Consider the following 21,355-nt stretch of genomic DNA (forward strand, 5'->3'; position numbering starts at 1 on the left):
CAGAAATTAGTTGAGGCCAAAGAGTTGTGATATTTCAAGAAACAATTAGATATAGCTTTTGATGCTAAAGGAATCAAGGGATATCGGGGGGGGGGGGGGGGGGGGGGGGGGGGGGGGGAGGTTGGGATCAGGGTATTGAATTTGATGATCACCTATTAGCATAACAAATGGAGGAGCAGGCTCCAAGGGCCAAATGGCCTCCTCCTGCTTCTATTTTCTATGCATGTTTCTATGTATTTTTAAAAATAAATTTAGAGGACCCAATTATTTTTTTTCTAATTAAGGGGCAATTTAGCGTGGCTAATCCGCCTAACCTGCACATCTTTGGGTTGTGGGGGTGAGCTCCACACGGACAGTGACCAGAGCCGGGATTCGAACCTGGATCCTCAGCATCATAGACAGCAGTGCTAACCACTGTGCCACGTTTCTATGTATTACAGCGATTTGTGGGAGAGTGTTCTACACTTTGAGCACCCTTTATTCTTTGCTGAATAGCCTGGCTCTGATTTATGGTTATGTTCTTTTATCCTAAACTCCCCGACCAGCAGAAAAACTTTCTCTCTGTCTATCCTGTAATTTTTTTTCAAGATGGTAAAAACTTCAGTCAATTTACCTCTTGACCTTCTATGATGCAGTGAATACAAGACTAATTTTTGTAATCTCTTCAGAATTTATCCCTTTGAGCTCTGGTAAAGTTCTGGTAGATCTACGCTGCACTCTTTCCAAGATCAGTATAGCCCTCAGGTACCCAGAACTGTACACAGTTGTATCAAAACACTCAGTTCAAGGAAAAGACCCACCAACAACTTCACATGTCAACTCGAGATGGGCAATAAATAAGGGCCTTGTTAGTGACACCATTGAGAATGAATAAGAAAGAAGTTACTCTTGGGTACGATTAATTTATGAGCTTCTTGGTAGTACCAAACTTGAATATTGCTGAAAAAAGGGACATGATGCTGCAACTTTTCATTTTGCACTCAGCAGGACAAACACGAAAAAGCCAAATTTCCACAATCACACAATTTATGCCCCAGGAGAAAAGAGTGTTGATTGGTTGGCAAATCAACTCTGAATAGCCAAGGTGATGCATATCACTTAAATGGCTACCCTGTCACTGTGAAGCTGCACTCCAAAAAAAATGACTATGTGTGGGAAGCTTGCTGTGCGAATCACGTTGGAACTGCTGACATGGGGCGGGATTCTCCGACCCCACGCAGGGTCGGAGAATTGGCGGGAAGCGGCGTTATTTCCGCTCCCGCAGGTTTTCGAATTCTCCCGCCGGTAAAAAACCGGCGTTGTGCAAATCCCGCCGGCAGCCTGTGAAAACAGCTGGCGCCGGCGGGATTTCATTTTATTTGCACTGACCTTAAATCTCCGGCCCGGATGGGCCGAAGTCCCGCCGACGTGGCCACGGGTCACGTCGGCGAAAATCACAGTTGATTTAAAACGGCGTCAACCATTGATGATGGTTGACGCCGTTCAGTGTCGGGGGTGGGTTGCGGCATGGGGGGGGGGTGGGTGGGTTGCGCATTGGGGGGGGTGTTGCGGCATTGGGGGGGGTTGCGGCATGGGGGGGGTGGGTTGCGGCATGGGGGGGGTGGGTTGCGGCATGGGGGGGGTGGGTTGCGGCAAAGGGGGGGGTGGGTTGCGGCATCGGGGGGGGGTTGCGGCCATCGGGGGGGTGGGTTGCGGCCATCGGGGGGGGTTGCGGCCCATCGGGGGGGTTGCGGCCATCGGGGGGCATGGGGGGGGTGGTTGCGGCCATCGGGGGGGTGGGTTGCGGCCATCGGGGGGGTGGGGTTGCGGCCATCGGGGGGGTTGCGGCCATCGGGGGGGTGGGTTGCGGCCATCGGGGGGGGTTGCGGCCATCGGGGGGGTTGCGGCCATCGGGGGAGTGGGTTGCGGCATCGGGGGGGTGGGTTGCGGCATCGGGGGGAGTGGGGTGCGGCATGGGGGGGCATGGGGGGGCGGGGGGTGGGTTGAGGCCATCGGGGGTAGGTTGCGGCCATCGGGGGGGTTGCGGCCATCGGGGGGGTTGCGGCCATCGGGGGAGTGGGTTGCGGCATGGGGGGGGGGTGGGTTGCGGCATCGGGGGAGTGGGTTGCGGCATGGGGGGGCATGGGGGGGGTGGGTTGCGGCATCGGGGGGGGGGGTTGCGGCCATCGGGGGGGTGGGTTGCGGCCATCGGGGGGGTGGGTTGCGGCCATCGGGGGGTGGGTTGCGGCCATCGGGGGGGTGGGTTGCGGCCATCGGGGGGTTGCGGCCATCGGGGGGGTGGGTTGCGGCCATCGGGGGGGTGGGTTGCGGTCATCGGGGGGGTGGGTTGCGGCCATCGGGGGGTTGCGGCCATCGGGGGGTTGCGGCCATCGGGGGGGTGGGTTGCGGCATCGGGGGGGTTTGGGGGCAGCGGCGGGCAGAGAGGGGGGGGCGACGGATGCCCGGGGCCAACGCACCGTCGCCCCCCCCCTCTGTACGCCGCTGCCCCCTACCCTAACCACCCCCCCTCACCACCCCTACCTCCCTCCAACGCCCCTACCCCCTCCCCACCACCCCCTACCCCCCTCCCCACCACCCCTACCCCCCTCCAACGCCGCCCCCCATCTCTCGCAACGCCGCAACCCCCCCCCCCCCCCCTCAACGCCGCAACCCCCCACCCTCAACGCCGCAACCCACACCCCGTCCCCCCTCCCTCTGAAGGCCGGTACCCACACCCCCCCCTCTCTCCTCCTCCCCCCCTTCCTTCCTCCTCCCCCCTTCCTTCCTCCTCCCCCCTCCTCCCCCCTTCCTTCCTCCTCCCCCCCTTCCTTCCTCCTCCCCCCCTTCCTTCCTCCTCCCCCCTCCTCCCCCCCTTCGTTCCTCCTCCCCCCTTCCTTCCTCCGTTAGTGGGGGGGGGGGGGGTGCGGCGTTAGTGGGGGGTGGGTGCGGCGTTGGAGTGGGGTAGGGGTGGTGAAGGGGGTAGGGGTGGTGAGGGGAGGGGGTTGGGGTAGGGGCAGCGGCGTGCAGAGGAGGGGGGCGACGGATGCCCAGGGCCAACGCACCGTCGCCCCCCCTCTGCACGCAGCTGCCCCTACCCCAACCCCCTCCCTTCACCACCCCTACCCCCTTCACCACCCCTACCCCCCTCCAACGCCACACCCCCACACCCCCACTAACGCCGCACCCCCCCCCCCCCACTAACAGAGGAAGGAAGGGGGGGGGGAGGAGAGAGAGGGAGGGGGGGGGGAGGAGAGAGGGAGGGGGGGAGGAGGAGAGAGGGAGGGGGGGGAGGAGGAGAGAGGGGGGGAGGAGGAGAGGGGGGGGGAGGAGGAGAGGGGGGGGAGAGAGGGGGGGAGGAGGAGAGAGGGGGGGAGGAGGAGAGGGGGGGGGAGGAGGAGAGAGGGGGGGAGGAGGAGAGAGGGGGGAGGAGGAGAGAGGGGGGGAGGAGGAGAGGGGGGGGGGAGGAGGAGAGAGGGGGGGAGGAGGAGAGAGGGGGGGGAGGAGGAGAGAGGGGGGGGTGTGGGTACCGGCCTTCAGAGGGAGGGGGACGGGGTGTGGGGTACCGGCATTGAGGGGGGGGGGAACCCGGCGTTGAGGGGGGGGGAGACCCGGCGTTGGAGGGGGGTAGGGGTGGTGGGGAGGGAGGTAGGGGTGGTAGGGAGGTAGGGGTGGTGGGGAGGGAGGTAGGGGTGGTGGGGAGGGAGGTAGGGGTGGTGGGGAGGGAGGTAGGGGTGGTGAGGGGGGGTTGAGGTAGGGGTGGTGAGGGGGGGGTTGGGGTAGGGGGCAGCGGCGTACAGAGGGGGGGCGACGGTGCGTTGGCCCCGGGCATCCGTCGCCCCCCCTCTCTGCCCGCCGCTGCCCCCAAACCCCCCCCCCCCCAATGCCGGAACACACCCCCCCCCCCCAATGCCGGAACACCCCCCCCCCCCCCCAATGCCGGAACACACCCCCCCCCCCAATGCCGGAACACACACACCCCCCCCCCCCCCAAAATGCCGGAACACACCCCCCCCCCCCAATGCCGGAACACACCCCCCCCCCCAACGCCGGAACACACACACACCCCCCCCCCCCCAAATGCCGGAAAACACACACACCCCCCCCAATGCCGGAACACCCCCCCCCCCCCCCATGCCGGAACACACCCCCCCCCCCCCCAATGCCGGAACACACACACCCCCCCCCCAATGCCGGAACACACACACACCCCCCCCCCCCCCAATGCCGGAACACACCCCCCCCAAAAATGCCGGAACACACCCCCCCCCCCAAAAATGCCGGAACACACCCCCCCCCCCAAAAATGCCGGAACACACCCCCCCCCCCCAAAATGCCGGAACACACCCCCCCCCCAAAAATGCCGGAACACACCCCCCCCCCCCCCAAAAAATGCCAGAACACACCCCCCCCCCCCCAAAAATGCCGGAACACACCCCCCCCCAACTGCCGGGTCTGTCTCTCTCCTCCTCCTCCTCCAAAATACGCCGGGTCTCACCACTTCCGCAGCTGGAGAAACTGACGCGTATCGCGTCAGTCAGCTGCTAGCCCCTCCGGGAACGGAGAATAGCGGCCTTAAAGAAGGCCCCGACGCCGGAGTGATTAACACCGATTTTTTTCGCAGGCAACCCGCGTTACGAAGGGCTACTGAGAATCCCGCCCATGATGTGCAACAATTTTCTTGCCCGAAATAAGTCATTTTTTGGGAGAATTCCACCCAAGAACATAGAGCAGGATTCTCCCAGCCCTGGGCTGGGCAGGAGAATCCCCGCGAACGGGCCACGCCGTCCTGACGCCGGCAGGTGATTCTCCGCAGAGCAGAGAATCGGCACCGGTGTGGTTGACGTATAAATTGTAATCATTTGAAATGTTATAGGCGGGATTCTCCAATCCCACGGCCAAGTGTCCACGCCGTTGTTTTTCGACGGCGTGAACGGGCCGCTCCCAGGACTAATTTTGGCCCCTACAGGGGGCCAGCACGGCGCTGGAGCGGTTCGCGCTGCTCCAGCTGCCAATCCCGGCGTGAACTGTGTGCTGCAGGATTCGCGGTGGCCTCCTTCAGGATTCGCGGTGGCCACTGCAGTGGCCTCCTTCAAAGCACCGGCCCCGACGCAACATAGTGCAGGACTACAGGGGCCGGCGCATAGGAAAGGAGGACCCCAGCCACAGAGGCCGGCCCGCCGATTGGTGGGCCCTGATTGCGGGCCAGGCCACATCATGGCCCCCCCCCCCCCCCCCCCGGGGTCGGACCCCCCTTCCCCCTCCCACAGGCCGCCACCCGACCCTTCAATGCCGAGGTCCCACCAGAGCAGGTTAGAACGGCGCCGGTGGGACTCGGTTCTTTTCTTACGGCCGCTCGGCCCATCTGCTCTGCTCTGCGGAGAATCGTGTGCCAGCGTCAGGGCGGCGTGGCTCGTTCGCGGGGATTCTCCGACCCAGCCCAGGGCTGGGAGAATCCCGCTCTATATTCTTGGGTGGAATTCTCAGAAAAAATGACTTTTTCGGGCAAGAAAATTGTTGCAAATCATGTCAGCAGTTCCAACGTGATTCGCACAGCAAGTTTCCCACACATAGTCATTTGTTTTGGAGTGCAGCTTCACAGTGACAGGGTACTCATTTAAGTGACAGTAAAGGCAACCCCTCCTTCCCCGCCCGGATCTTTCTTGCCAGCATCAAACATCATCTCCCACTTCCTGCTGGCATCAGCCGCCCCCCTCCCCCCAAGTAGTAGCAGCACCTCCTCATGTGAGTGAAACCCCCTCTCATGCCCCCTCAATTTCATGCCCTCCTCATTTCAGACCCCATTTCAGGCCCCCACCATCTTGGCAGTGTCAACCTGATACTGCCCCCGGCACCCTCTCATAATAATAATAATTGCTTATTGTCACAAGTAGGCTTCAATGATGTTACTGTGAAAAGCCCCTAGTCGCCACATTCCGGCGCCTGTTCGGGGAGGCCGGTACGGGAATTGAACCCGCGCTGCTGGCCTTGTTCTGCATTACAAGCCAGCTGTTTAGCCCTCTGTGCTAAACCAGCCATCCTGGCCATGCCAAACTGCCACCCTGGCAGCGCCAACCTGGCAGTGCCCTGCCATGTCCGTGATCACCCAGGGGCCTCAATGTCCTTCGAGCCCCTTTGGCATGGTCTCCAGTGGTGGAGACCAGTAATGATTCCCCCAAGCTGCCTTGCATCGGTGGACGTGAGAATACCGGGAGCCTGGGGTATCCAACTTGAAATTGACCCAGCATATTTAAATGCCGATTCTTCCGACTGCTGCAGCGTGCTGGGAGTACAGCGTATTTATTGGCGCCCGGCAGGAACCCCGTTTAGGGGCTCTCCCACTATTCTCCCAACATAGCGCAGCGGGTGCAACGTGGTCAGAGAATCGCCCTCGCCTCCTCGTGTTTGTCCTGAGGATTGCAGGGTGAAAAGCTTCCGCGGCATGTCTTTATTTTCAGCAACACTTCGACTATTCCTTTGCAGCCCCAGTCCAGTGAACTTTGTCCTTTCTAGCAAAGCCCATAAAAGTGATCCTTAATTTTGTTTTTCAGAGAGAAAAGAGGCTGCTGGAAGTCAAGCAAACGCACCAGCAGCGGCACCAGCAGAACCAGCAGCACCAGCAGGTCAGTGAAACATTGAACCAGCTAAACATTTTCCTTTTTTTGTTCTGATTTTTCCAAAGTAACGGACAACTTAGCGTGGCCAATCCACCAACCCAGCGCATCTTTGGGTTGTGGGGGTGAGACCCGCGCAGACGGGGAGAATGTGCAAACTCCACACGGACAGTGACCCGAGGCCAAGATTGAACCGGGGTCCGAGGTGCCATGAGGCAGCAGTGCTAACCACGGTATCCCCATGCCGCCCCAGCTAAACATTCTCAATAGAGACCATGGTTTACACACAGTAATAATTAACCTAATGATCACATTAGAAATTGCCGGCCATAATTTGTATCCAGTCAATATTGATTTTTAAACCATTGAATAAAGGACATAACCCATGAATCATAATCATTGAATCAATTGATCTGGATCATTGAATCATTGAAATATAGGTCAAGAGGTTTGGGAAAACCCCTCGACTGGAGCAATACTAAGAACAAAATAGCTACACAATGTTCAGTCCCATTCGCAATTCCTCTGGCAAGAAATTTGTGCTTGCATGCAGCAAGACCTGGACAACATTCAGACCCGGGAGTGTCACAATTTGTTTTATCACGCTCCTGTGAAGCACCTTGGAACGTTTTATTATTTTTTAAAGTGCGATAGAAATATAAGTTGTTGTTGTAGTTGATAAGTGGCAATTATGTAACATTCGCACCACACAAGTGCCAGGCAATGATCACCTCCAACAAGAGAGTGGCTAACCATGGGGGGATTGTTGGGTTACGGGTATACGGGTTACGTGGGTTTAAGTAGGGTGATCATTGCTCGGCACAACATCGAGGGCCGAAGGGCCTGTTCTGTGCTGTACTGTTCTATGTTCTATGTTCTATCTCCCCTTGACATTCAATGGCATCAACCATCCCCCCCACAATCAACATCCTGGGAGTTGCCGTTGACCTGAAAATGAACTGGACCAGCGTTATAAATATCAATGTGAGCTCCAACAATATTCAAGAAACCTGACACCATCCAGGACAAAGTAGCTCACCATGATTAACACCGTAGAACTGTAGAGTCAGATAGTCGCTGGGTGTACAGAACTTGAGTACTACGGAAAAAGGACATTTTGTGGAAACGTTTTGTCTCACACTCACCAGGACCTTGGTATTCTTTCGATGGTCTTAATAAGTGAGAGACAAAAAGCTTTGACAAAATGTCTTTTTTCGACTCAAATTGAAGAATCATGGGCGCGATTCTCCGCAAATGCGGCGAGTCGTAAAGGCTGCCATGAAACTGGCCGTGTTTCACGGCAGCCTCCGTGCCCCCTCCCGGGACCCGATTCTCCCCCCGGGTGAGGCTAGCTGCAGGGCCCCGTGAAGCACGGCATTGCGGCCTTAGCGACCGTCGCTAAGTCCGTGCGCCAAGCGTCACGACGGCTGACGCACACGATGACGTCAGCCGCGCATGCGCGCGTTGGACGGCTCCAACCCGCGCATGCGCTGATGACGTCATCACGCAGACGCGTCAAACCCGCGAATGCGCGGGCCGTCATGCCCCTCAGCCGCCCCGCGGACTGATACTGCGGGGCAGCGGAAGAACAAATAGTGCGAGGGTATCGGACCCGCTGCCCGCGATCGGTGCCCACCGATCGCAGGCCCATGCCACCACGGCCGTGCCAATCGGTGCCATGGTTGTCCGGGACGGTACTTTGCAGCCGTTTTCACGAACGGTGAGAGCAGGTGTGATCGCGTTCATGAAAACGGCCGTAAAGGCCTGGGAACTCTGCCCATCGGCCTGGGGAGAATCGCTGTTCGCCGTGAAAAATGGCGAGCAGCGATTCTTGTCGTGGGGCGGCCGTGGGGGGGGGGGGGGGGGGAGAATAGCGGGAGGGCGTGAAAAATGTCGGGAAGGCCCTCCCGCTATTCTCCGACCCGTCGTGGGCAGCGGAGAATCGCGCCCCATAGGTAGCCATTTAGCCCATCCTGCGCACTTCCATTTATCACTGGGATGATTTTTTTGATATCCTCTACTCTTCAATATAAGGAAGAGGAGCTAGGGCAGCATGGTGGCGCAGTGGGTTAGCCCTGCTGCCTCACGGCGTCGGGGTCAGAGGTTCGATCCAGCTCTGGGTCACTGTCCATGTGGAGTTTGCACATTCTGCCTGGGTTTCACCCCAACAACCCAAATATGTGCAGGCTAGGTGGATTGGCCACGCTAAATTGCCCCTTAATGGGCAAACATGAATTGGGTACTCTAAATTTATAAAGAAAAAGAAAGAGGAGCTGAAGAAGACCAATTTGCCCATCATGTCTACCCCACTATTTAATAAAATCATGGCTGATCTACTTTAAATACATTTTCCCACCTTATTCCCTATTCTCTCTGAGTCCGAAAATCTATCAGTCTCAGTTTTGAATATATTCAATGATGAGCAACCACAGCTCTCTGCGGTCGCGAATTCCAATGATGCACAATCCTCTGGGTGAAGACATTTCTGCTCAACTCAGTCCAGGGGCTGGTTTAGCTCACTGGGCTAAATCTCTGGCTTTTAAAGCAGGCCAAGCAGGCCAGCAGCACGGTTCGATTTCCGTACCAGCCTCCCCGGACAGGCGCCAGAATGTAGCGACTAGGGGCTTTTCACAGTAACTTCATTGAAGCCTACTCGTGACAATAAGCGATTTTCATTTTTCATTTCAAATGGCCAATTACCCTGAGTCTCTGCCCTTTGATTCTCCTCAACAACATCTCAGCTTCCTGCCCTGCCAAGTGCTCTCAGAATTTCATGTTACAATCAGATAATCTCTCATGCTTTTGAACTCCAGCGAATATAGACGGAGTCGGATCAATCTCAAAAACGGCTGATCCCAGGAATCAGTCGAGTGAGCCTCTGTTGCAATCCCTCATAGGCAAGCATATCCTTCCTTGGGTAGGGAAGCCAAGAGCAGAGTTTTCTCATTTTTAGGGAGATTGGGGCAGTGAGCGGAAAGTACGTGGAAAAACAGGAGCGGAAAGTACTCTTTCTCCACCATAATTTTAGGAACTTTAAAAAAAAGTCAAGGAGAGGGTCCCACGGCATGCTGGTTAGGCAGGCCAGGCAACTTCATTTTCAAAAGATCGAGGTGCCATTGATGCAAAAATATAAAATTAGAAACTCCCCCAGCCATAAGACCATACGAAATGGGGAGGAGTACACCATTCAGCTCTTCGAACCTGCTCCACCATTTAAAAAGATCATGGCTGATCTAACACTCACCACGTCCACTTTCCTGCCTTATCTCCATAACCCTTAATTCCTCTACTGATTAAAAATCTAACAAAATGGCCTTGAAAATGGTCAAAGTCTCAGCCAACACAGCTTCCTGGGTAAAGAATTCCAAAGATTCACCACACTTTGAGGAAGAATTTTTTTCTCTCAATGGGATCCCCCACATGGAAACCCCCCCCCCCACGGAACTCTTCCCACCATGGACCCCCCACTACGGAACTCCCCGTATGGACCTCTGCCCACGGAACATCCCCCGGCTCGTGGAACACCTATTCATGCAACAGCACCTCCCCATGCAACAGTTCCCCCAGGGTGCTGCCCAGATATGACCCCCTCCCCCTCCCCGGTAAATGTATTCACCTGTGTGCCTCTGTGGGTTCTGTTTGCAGGGTTCTGTTTGCAAGGCGCACATTGTGGGGGATCTGTTGTGAGGACATCTGATGTGAATGGATAATCTAACACAGGATGGTGGGAGGGGGCACTATCAGGTGTAAAGATCTGATAATTATATGTAAGTGTATTCAAATGGGGATCCCGACGTTCAACATCGGGATTCCCATTATGTCAATAGTGGGGCATGGGAACAATTGGAACGGGAAATCCTGCCAGTGTAAACTGTGATTTGATACTCCTGTGGGATTTCTTGCTCCCCCAAAAACGGGAGCTGAAACACCTGCCCCATCCCGCCAAAACTGTATACTCCGGGTGTGGTTTGATCAAAGCTCAGCTGCAACAAAATTCCCTTGTCTTTCAAACCCCTTGTAATAAAGACTAACACACCATTTATCTTCCTAAATGCTTGCATGCTGACTTTTTGTGATTTGTGTTCAAGGATACCAAGATCCTTCTGATTATAATTCTATTGAGGTGTTTGTAGGTCATCAAATTGTTTTTGATTATCTGTTATTTTTCAATTGTTGGTCCAGTTATTCCAATTCTACTACCATACTAACTTCTCTTTCAGTTTTCCAGTTCTGGAACCATGTCTGTGTCAAAATGTTTGATGCGACCATCAATTCACACGAGACGTATGCAGACGCCAAAATACTGGCCAAAATCCTAGCCAAAAGGCTAGAAGACTGTGTACCTGAGGTGGTCACAGAGGACCAGACGGGCTTTGTCAAAGGTAGACAGCTGACCGCGAACATCAGGCGCCTGCTGAACGTGATAATGACCCCCTCCGGGGAGAGAACACAAGAGGTGATCGTCTCCCTGGACGCAGAAAAGGCCTTCGACAGAGTCGAATGGAAATACCTCATAGAGGTACTGGAGCGGTTCGGGCTTGGAACAGGGTTCACCGCTTGGGTAAAGCTCCTGTACAACGCTCCCATGGCGAGTGTACAGACCAACAATACCAACTCCCAATACTTCCAGCTGCACAGGGGCACCAGACAAGGATGCCCACTGTCCCCGCTGCTGTTCGCACTAGCAATCGAACCGCTAGCAATCGCGCTCAGGGCAGCAAAAATTGGAGGGGGATCCGAAGGGGAGGTAGAGAGCACAGAGTCTCACTCTATGCGGATGATCTGCTCCTCTATATCTCGGACCCACAAAGCAGCATGGACGGAATCATCGCGCTCCTGAAAGAGTTTGGAGCCTTCTCGGGCTACAAACTCAACATGAGCAAAAGTGAGATCTTCCCATTACACCCGCAAGGGGGGGGGGGGGCAGCACTAAAGGGGCTGCCGTTCAAACAAGCCCGACATAAATTCCGCTACCTGGGGATCCAAATAGCCCATGACTGGAAAGGGATCCACAAATGGAACCTCACCAGCCTGACGGAGGAAGTTAAAAAGGACCTGCAAAGATGGAACACACTCCCGCTCTCCCTCGCGGGGAGAGTTCAGACGATCAAAATGAACGTACTGCCCAGGTTCCTCTTCCTGTTTAGATCCATTCCGATCTACATCCCCAAGGCCTTTTTCAAAGCGCTGGACAAACTCATCATGGCGTTCGTATGGGGGGGTAAAAATGCTAGGATCCCAAAGAAGGTCTTACAAAAAACAAAAACCAGGGGAGGGTTAGCCCTCCCGAATCTACAATTCTACCACTGGGCAGCAACAGCCGAGCGAGTAAGGGGATGGATCCAGGAGCCAGAAGCTGAGTGGGTGCGTGCGGAGGAGGCCTCCTGCATGGGAACCTCCCTCCGGGCCCTCGCCACGGCAGCACTCCCATCCCCACCCAAAAAACACTCCAGCAGCCCAGTGGTGACAGCCACCCTCCAATCCTGGAACCAACTGCGGCAGCAACTTGGCCTGACCAAAATGTCGAACAGGGCTCCCATCTGCAACAACCATAGGTTCAAACCAGCACTGACCGACGCCACCTTCAAAAGGTGGAGGCAGGACGGGGGGACACTGACAGTCAGGGACCTATACACGGACGACAGGATCGCAACACTGGACGAACTGACAGAGAAATTTCAGCTAGCTGGGGGGAACGAGCTACGGTACCTGCAGCTCAAAAACTTCCTACGAAAGGAGACAAGGACGTACCCACAACCGCCACGACAGACACTACTGGAAGACCTACTGGACGCAAGCATCCTAGAGAAAGGGAACTGTAGTGACATGTATGACCGACTGGTAGATAGGGACGACACCGTACTGGACGCAACAAGGAGGAAATGGGAGGACGACCTGGGGATGGAGATCGGGTGGGGACTCTGGAGCGAAGCACTGCATAGGGTCAACTCCACCTCCACGTGCGCAAGGCTCAGCCTGACGCAACTAAAAGTGGTACATAGAGCCCACTTAACAAGAACCCGTATGAGTAGGTTCTTCCCGGAGGTGGAAGACAGATGTGAACGGTGCCAAAGAGGCCCGGCCAACCACGCCCACATGTTCTGGTCCTGCCCCAGACTCGTGGAGTACTGGACAGCCTTCTTCGAGGTAATGTCCAAAGTGGTGGGAGTGAGGGTGGAGCCATGCCCGATAGTGGCGGTCTTCGGGGTTTCAGAACAGCCAGATCTATTCCTGGGGAGGAGGGCGGATGCCCTTGCCTTTGCCTCCCTGATCGCCCGCCGTAGAATCCTGTTTGGCTGGCGGTCAGCAGCACCGCCCAGAGCTGCGGACTGGCTGTCCGACCTCTCGGAATCTCTCCAAATGGAGAAAATCAAATTTGCCATCCGAGGGTCGGACGACGGCTTCCACAGAACGTGGGAGCCATTCATGCGACTGTTCCGGGACCTATTTGTGGCCAATGTACAAGAGGAAGAATAGTCGGGGGAAGGTAGCGGGAGGGGGGGGGGGGGCTACAGGTTCGTTACGGGGGTTCGATGGCTAGCTAAGGCCCAAAACCAAACTAAATAAACATGTTGAGGGGGGGAGGGGGGGGGGGGGGGGGGGGGGGCGCAGTTACTACTACGAAGATGCTTACCTGTAAATATGTGTGTTAATTTTTGCGTGTTTGTTTTTGTTTGTTTTTTTTTTCTCTCTCCTAACAATTTGTAATTTGTTCAATATAAAATACGAAAACTGAATAAAAACATTTATAAAAAAAAATTCACACGAGACGATTAGTAGAAGTGAACAGTGGTTTTAATAAGCTAGATCTGTGCCTGCCTGCGACTGCTCTGTACTGCGTGCCAGCTACAGGCTGCAGGTTTATATACCACCCCCGAGGAGGCGGAGCCACAGGCGGAGCCCACAGGGGCATCAACATAATACAGTACAATAGAGTGGTGAATTGCAGTAGCAATACGTTCACCACAATGTTAACCTGACGTTTCTCTCTCTAGCAGTCAGCTGGGGTTTTCTGATCTCACCCACCTGGAACTTTCCTGTCTGCTGAACGGAACGAGTGGCAAACATTCCTAAACTATAGCCACATGAGCGGAAAACCTCAGCTCCTGACTGACCTGCTTTATCACTTCAAGTGTTTTCCTTCTGTTTGACAGAGTTTTCAGGCATTTTCAGTTCTTTTCATTTATTTCAAACAATGGAACCAATGTGAAATGAAACTCAGATGAAATGGTCACAGTTTTTTAAATAAGTACTTACTTTGGAGGTTATTGACTGGGTTAACATCACATGAAGAAGAATTTAATATAAGTGGTTTGGAAAGGAGAAACTTGCATTTATATTGTACCTTTCGTGACTTATAAGGTTTACAACCAACAAAGTACTTTTGAAGAATGGCCACTGTTGGTAATAATCCTCACAAGACCCATGGAGATGACCCAATTGATCTCCCCATGGAGCTTGTGGAGTATGAGCTCCCCTGCTGAGGGGCAGATGCCGAACAGCTGGGGCTTGTTGAAAAGTTAGTCAAGATCGGAACCAGCACTTCAGAGTGCAGTGAAAAGTATTTTTCTGCGATCAAGGGAATGTACATAGTAGACAAAAATAATAAATGACAGAGTACATGGACAAATAGTATATTGACAAATAGTGATTGGTTACAGTGCGGAGTACGTCAGGACGGTGATACGTGATAAAAGAAAAGGGTCTGGGTGAGAGAGCTCGCAGAGTCGCCATGCTCCGGCGCCATCTTGGATTGCAATGGCTACCAACACGTTGTAAAACTGTAACTGTTGTCACACAGAGAATGTTCTTCCCAGGAAGATCAGGATGATAACATAAGGGCGGCACGGTGGCACAGTGGCTAGCACTGCTGCCTCACGCACGAGGGTCCCAGGTTCAATTCCGGCCTTGGGCGACTGCCTGTGTGGAGTTTGCAGTTCTCGCCCTGTCTGTGTGGGTTTCCTCCGATGTTCTAGTTCCCTCCCACAGTCCAAAGATGTGCAGGTTAGGTGGATTGGTCATGCTAAAATTGTCCCTTATTGTCTAAAGATGATGTGGAGATGTCGGATGTGGAGATGCCGGCGTTGGACGGGGTGAGCACAGTAAGAAGTCTTACAACACCAGGTTAAAGTCCAACATGTTTGTTTAGAACACTAGCTTTCGGAGCGCAGCATCTAAAGATGTGCAGGTTAGATGGGGATAGGGTGAGGGAGTGGGCTGAGGTAGGGTGTTCTTTCAGAGGGTCAGTGCAGACTCGATGTGCCAGATGGCCTCCTTCTGAACTGAATGAATTCTATGAGCTTCCATCAGAGATTTTAAGAGGAGTTTGGGGAGGAATTTGGTGATGAAACCAACATATCAGTGGAGAACTATGTGTTCTGAGTTGGAGCAAAATTACCTTTTCTGCCCTTGTACATTCCTATTTATCTGGAGGTAACATTGTAGGTCGTATATATTTTATAAATGTGCATTTAGTACAATTTGAATATATATGGGTTTATGAGATGATAAAAAAAATTTTCTTCGGTGCCTAATTTGTTTTCAGAACAAAAGGAAGATGGCTCAGCAAACAGTGCAGGTTAGTGCAATACTGTTCTGGTGGTATACCTACTCAACCTATTAACCTACGGTAAAATACATTTGGACTGGAGTAGAATACCATGTTGGCTCCACTCCTTGCAGATATGTTTAACTAACGAGTTACTTTCCTCAGCACATAACATTAGTAATTTTCTGCCATTCCTTTGTTTCTCCTTCTAATGTGTCTTTGCGCCTCACAGCATTCATCAGACCTTGAAACTGTGGAAATTGACCCTTTCATTTCGTGAAGGGGCTGAATGCGCAGGTCACCGCTGTTGGTTGTGTCTAACCATGTTATCTTTTGTTATGTTTATCTTTCGCAGGTTAATTTGAGGTTTGCAAACTTGTATCCGGTTTTGGCTTCATGTTGCAAGTTTTATTCATATGTTCATATTTTAACCCATACAAAATCTATTTATTTACTCAGAGTTAAAATTGGGCTCCAGACATAAGATATGTGAAATGATAGAATGGGAGACGGTTTCTGCAGGGCAATAATGGCCAGAACAGGTTTTCCTGAACAGAGCTTAGTTAATTCTGAGAGATTGTTTTCTATTCCTGTGGTGGTGAGCTGCCATCTTGAACTGCTGCAGTCCATGTGGCGCAGCAAGTTACTGTTTTCAGCTGCTGGGTGAGGAACTGGTCAGGTGGCTCACTCCAATTGGATGGAAATTGGACATGTTTTACAGCTGGCAGCCGGATAGATAACCAGTTAATGGCTAAAATCAAATCCAATTGCAAGAGGTTTCGGTTCCCATCCACACCCTGGTTCTACCATAATTGCAGATTAAACCCAGAATGAGAGCAAGATCTGTAGCTAAAAAAGAAACGGGTGAGAGACTTCCGGTGGTGGCGATTACGTAGGAAGCCGCACATTTGGGAGCTCCCGATTCAAACGGACTTTTCGGTCTCTTTTTAGAGCCCAAAACTGAATTTTTTCGACGTCTCCCGGTGGGAGAAGGTGTGCTGATCGACTTTCTCCGCATTTCATAACTCGAACTCGGAGTGGAAAGGGGGAAAAAACGGGGGAAGGATTCCAAGATGGCGGCCGGCGGAGCACTAGAGGAGTGGAAGCTGTGGGCCCAGGAGCAGCAAGCTGCTCTCCTGCGCTGTTTTGCAGAGTTCAAGGCTGAGGTGCTGAGCTCTCTGCAGGAAACAAATAAAAAGCTCTCGGAGATTCAGACGACCCAGGGTGCTGCCATCCAGGCGCTGCAGGCGCAGGCCACTGAACGAGAGGAGGAGGCCGTGGTCCTCGTGAGTAAGGTGGAGGGGCATGAGGCACCCCACAAGAAGTGGCAGGAATGCTTCGAGGAGCTTGATCACCGCATGAGGCGGAAGAATCTGAGGATCTTGGGCCTTGCGGAGGGGCTGGAGGGGTAGGATCTGACAACCTACGTGGCCACGATGCTGAACTCGCTAGTGGGGGCAGGATCTTTCCATCTGCCCCTGGAGCTGGAGGGAGCTCACAGAGTACTGGCCAAGAGGCCTAAGGAGAAAGAAACCCCGCGTGCGGTGCTGGTGAGGTTCCACCTGTTCAGTGATCGGGAGCGTGTGCTGCGCTGGGCCAAGAAGGTGAAGAGCAGCAATTGGGAGAATGGGGTAGTACGGATCTACCAGGATTGGAGTGCGGAGGTGGCTAAGCGGCGGTCCGGGTTTAATCGGACGAAGGAGGTGCTCTATAAGAAGAAGATAAAGTTCAGAATGTTGCAGCCTCCGCGCCTGTGGGTAACTTATTTGGAACGGCATTATTTGATTCCCCGGAGGAGGCGTGGGCCTTCGTGCGGACGGAGAAACTGGGCTCAAACTAGGGGTTGGGGGTTGCGGGGTCAGTTGTAATGTTTTATTGCTGGTTTCTGCAGTTGCTGTGTTCTCTTTTTCTGTACTTTTGTAATTTTGATATGGTTATTTATTGGGGTGTTGTTCTGTTTTTTGTTGGGGGGCATTGTTTGAGTTTTGTATCTTGGGGGGTTTGTTGTATTCTATGACGGGTTGGGGGTATGGAATGGGGCTGGTATTTGGGAGCTGCGTCAGAAGGGTGTGGTGGGGCAGTGCGAAAGCGCGGGCTTTCCTCTGGTTTCCCGCGTTGCGGGGCTGGGGGGTGGAGATGATGATGGGGGGGCGGGGCCTTAACGGGTTCCTTCCCGCGCTGGAGCGGTGCCTGGAGAAGGGACAGGATGGGGGATGATCCCACTTTGGGAGGGGTCGGGTTTTGGCGGGAGTTTCCGGGGTCAGCAAGAGTTAGCTGACCCACGGAAGTACAATGGAGGACGGTTCGCGGCTAGGAGGGTTCCTAGCCTGGGGGGGGGGGGGGGGGGGGGGGAGGGGAATACCGGGTTGCTGCTGGCAGGGTCAGGAAGGAGCTGGTGTGGGCCGGGGCACAGAGGTGAGGTGTTGTCGCTGTGGGGACAGTGTTGGGCGGGGGTGCTGGCCTGGGGTGGGCAGTCGACGGGCTATGGCTAGTCGAGGGGGGCGGGACGCCCTCTGATCCGGTTGGTCACCTGAAATGCGAGAGGATTGAATGGGCCGGTGAAGCGGTCGAGGGTACTTGCTCATCTGAGGGGGCTAAAGGCAGATGTGGCAATGCTTCAGGAGACCCACCTGAAGGTGGCGGACCAGGTCCGTCTGAGGAAGGGATGGGTGGGGCAGGTTTCCCACTCTGGGTTGGATGTGAAGAACCGGGGAGTGCCGATTCTGGTGGGGAAAAATGTGTTGTTTGAGGCATCGGAGGTGGTGGCGGATAAGGGGGGTAGGTATGTTATGGTTAGAGGCAGGCTACAAGGAGAGAAGGTGGTACTTGCTAGTGTGTATGCCCCAAATTGGGGCGATGCGGGCTTTATGAGGCGTATGCTGGGACGGGTCCCGGATCTAGAGGCGGGAGGTCTGATTATGGGGGGGGACTTCAATACGGTGTTGGATCCTTCACTGGATCGGTCCAGTTCAAGGACGGGTAGGAGGCCGGCGGCGGCCAAGGTACTGAGAGGGTTTATGGACCAGATGGGAGGGGTGGACCCATGGAGGTTTGTGAGGCCGAGGGCACGGGAGTACTCTTTCTTCTCCCACGTACATAGGGTTTATTCTCGGATAGACTTCTTCGTGGTGAGTAGGGGACTGATTCCGAGGGTGGAGGATGCCGAATATTCGGCCATTGCAATCTCCGACCACACTCCGCATTGGATGGAGTTGGAGATGGGGGAGGTGCGGGACCAGCGCCCGTTGTGGTGGTTGGATGTGGGGTTGTTGGCGGAGGAGGAGGTGTGTAGGAGGGTCCGGGCAAGTATTGAGGAGTACCTCGAGGTGAATGATACGGGGGAGGTCCAGGTGGGGATGGTCTGGGAAGCCCTGAAGGCAGTAATTCGTGGGGAGCTGATATCCATCCGGGCACACAGGAAGAGGAGCGAGAGGAGTGAGAGGGATAGGCTGGGGAGGAAGATGCTGGAGGTAGATAGGAGGTACGCGGAGGCACCAGAGGAGGGACTGTTGGAGGAGAGGCGCAGCCTACAGGCTAAATTTGATTTGCTGACCACTAGAAAGGCGGAGGCACAGTGGAGGAAGGTACAAGGGGCAGTGAACGTGGTGAAAAGGCGAGTAGGATGCTGGCTCATCAGCTCCGCAAGCGGGATGCGGCTAGGCAAATTGCTGGAGTGAGGGACAAGAATGGGAATGTGGTGCGGAAGGGGGTAGAGGTGAATGAGGTCTTCAAGGACTTTTACGGGGAGCTGTACCGGTCGGAGCCAACGGTGGAGAGGAGGGGAATGGAGAGGTTTCTCGACGGGCTATCTTTCCCGAAGGTGCAGGAGGAGCAGGTGGAGGGGTTGGGGGCGCCGATTGAGCTGGAGGAGCTGGTTAAGGGGATCGGGCAGATGCAGTCAGGGAAGGCGCCGGGGCTGGATGGGTTCCCGGTGGAGTTTTATAAAAAGTTTGTGGACCTAGTGGGCCCCTTGCTGGTGCGGACACTTAATGAGGCGTGGGAAGGGAGTACTTTGCCCCCGACGATGTCGCGATCGCTGATTTCGTTAATCTTAAAGAGGGACAAGGACCCCCAGCAGTGTGGTTCATACAGGCCCATATCTCTCCTTAATGTGGATGCCAAGGTGCTGGCAAAAATCCTGGCCACCAGGATAGAGGACTGTGTGCCAGGGGTTGTACACGAGGACCAGACAGATTTTGTTAAGGGAAGGCAGCTGAACACGAATGTGCGGAGGTTGTTGAATGTCATCATGATGCCGGCGATTGAGGGGGAGGCTGAGATAGTGGTGGCGCTGAATGCGGAGAAGGCCTTCGATAGAGTGGAGTGGGGTACTTATGGGAGGTGTTGGGGAGGTTTGGATTTGGTGAAGGGTTTATTAGATGGGTGAGGCTGCTATATGAGGCCCCGATGGCGTGTGTGGCCACGAATGGGAGGAGGTCGGAGTACTTCCAGCTTTACCTTGGGACCAGGCAGGGTTGCCCCCTGTCCCCCTTGTTGTTTGCATTGGAAATCGAGCCGTTGGCGATGGCGTTGAGGGATTCAGGGAGGTGGAGGGGTTTGGTGCGGGGTGGGGAGGAACATAGGGTGTCGTTGTATGCCGATGACCTGCTACTGTATGTGGCGGACCCGGTGGGAGGGATGCCGGGGGTGATGGAGCTGCTAGCTGAGTTTGGGACCTTTTCAGGCTATAAACTAAATCCAGGCAAGAGTGAGGTGTTTGTGGTGCACCCTGGGGACCAGGAGGAAGGAATTGGTAGGCTCCCGCTTAGGAGGGCAGGGGAGAGTTTTAGGTACCTGGGGGTGCAGGTGGCCAGGGACTGGGGGACTCTTCACAAGCATAATTTCACCAGGCTTGTGGATCAGATGGAGGAGGAGTTCAAGAGGTGGGACATGCTGCCACTGCCGTTGGCGGGGAGGGTGCAGTCCGTCAAAATGACGGTGCTTCCGAGGTTCTTGTTCCTCTTTCAGTGCCTGCCCATCTTCATCCCCAGGGCCTTCTTAGGAGGGTGACTAGCAGTATTTTGAGCTTTGTGTGGGCATATGGGACTCCGAGAGTGAAGAGGGTTTTCCTGGAGCGAGGGAGGGATAGAGGCGGGCTGGCGCTGCCCAACCTTTTGGGATACTATTGGGCGGCCAATATGTCAATGGTGTGTAAATGGGTGATGGAGGGTGGGGGGGGGGGGGCGGCGTGGAAAAGAATGGAGACAGCGTCTTGCAGAGGTACGAGCCTGGGTGCCTTGGTAACGGCGCCGTTGCCGCTTTCTCCTAAGAGGTATACCACGAGCCCGGTGGTGGCGGCGACCCTAAGAATCTGGGGACAGTGGAGACGGCATAGGGGGGAAACAGGGGGCTCGATGGAGGCTCCATTAGGTGGAAATCATCAGTTCATCCCGGGGAACACTGATGGGGGATTTAGGGGGTGGCTTAGGGTGGGCATCAGTAAACCGAGGGACCTGTTTATTGGCGGGAGGTTTGCGGGCCTGGGGGAACTGGAAGATAAATTTGGGCTCCCCCAAGGGAACATGTTCAGATACTTACAGGTAAAGGCGTTTGTTAGGCGACAGGTAGAGGAGTTCCCTTTGCTGCCCTCGCGGGGGGCGATGGACAGAATGCTTTCGGGGGTGTGGGTCGGAGAGGGGAAGGTGTCTGACATTTATAAGGTAATGCAGGAGGTGGAGGAGTCGTCAGTGGAGGAGCTGAAGGCTAAATGGGAGGGGGAACTTGGGGAGCAGATAGAGGACGGGACTTGGGCGGGTGCCTTGGAGAGAGTCAACTCTTCCTCTTCATGTGCGAGGCTTAGTCTCATCCAATTCAAGGTGCTGCACCGGGCCCACATGTCCGGGACTAGGATGAGTAGATTCTTTGGGGGTGAGGACAGGTGCACCAGGTGTTCGGGGAGTCCAGCGAATCATGCTCATATGTTCTGGGCACGCCCAGCACTGGAAGAATTCTGGAAGGGGGTGGCGGGGACGGTGTCGAGGGTGGTTGGATCCAGGGTCAAACCAGGGTGGGGACTCGTGATTTTTGGAGTTGCGGTGGAGCCGGGAGTGCAGGAGGCAAAAGAGGCCGGTGTCCTGGCCTTTGCATCCCTAGTAGCCCGGCGGAGGATCTTGATGCAGTGAAAAGATGCGAGGCCCCCAAGTGTGGAGACCTGGATCAGTGACATGGTGGGATTTATAAAATTGGAGAGGGTCAAATTTGCTCTGAGAGGATCAAT

The 21,355-nt window shown here is 54.8% G+C and overlaps 1 protein-coding gene across 15 annotated transcripts in view; it reads left to right on the forward strand.

The window, feature by feature from the left end:
• Positions 1–21,355, forward strand: part of mybpc1 (myosin binding protein C1) — a 175,020-nt gene that overhangs the window by 24,684 nt on the left and 128,981 nt on the right. For 11 of the 15 annotated variants that reach the window (XM_038781127.1, XM_038781130.1, XM_038781128.1 and 8 more), the window contains exons 3-4: positions 6,528–6,599; positions 15,136–15,168. In XM_038781127.1, coding sequence (XP_038637055.1) covers positions 6,528–6,599; positions 15,136–15,168 — 105 coding nt within the window. The remainder of the gene's footprint in view (positions 1–6,527; positions 6,600–15,135; positions 15,169–21,355) is intronic. The other 4 variants (XM_038781129.1, XM_038781132.1, XM_038781141.1 and 1 more) reach the window with 1 other exon arrangement.

This window comes from Scyliorhinus canicula, chromosome 20 (genome assembly GCF_902713615.1).
Source record: "Scyliorhinus canicula chromosome 20, sScyCan1.1, whole genome shotgun sequence".
In the NCBI taxonomy this organism is placed as follows: domain Eukaryota; kingdom Metazoa; phylum Chordata; class Chondrichthyes; order Carcharhiniformes; family Scyliorhinidae; genus Scyliorhinus; species Scyliorhinus canicula.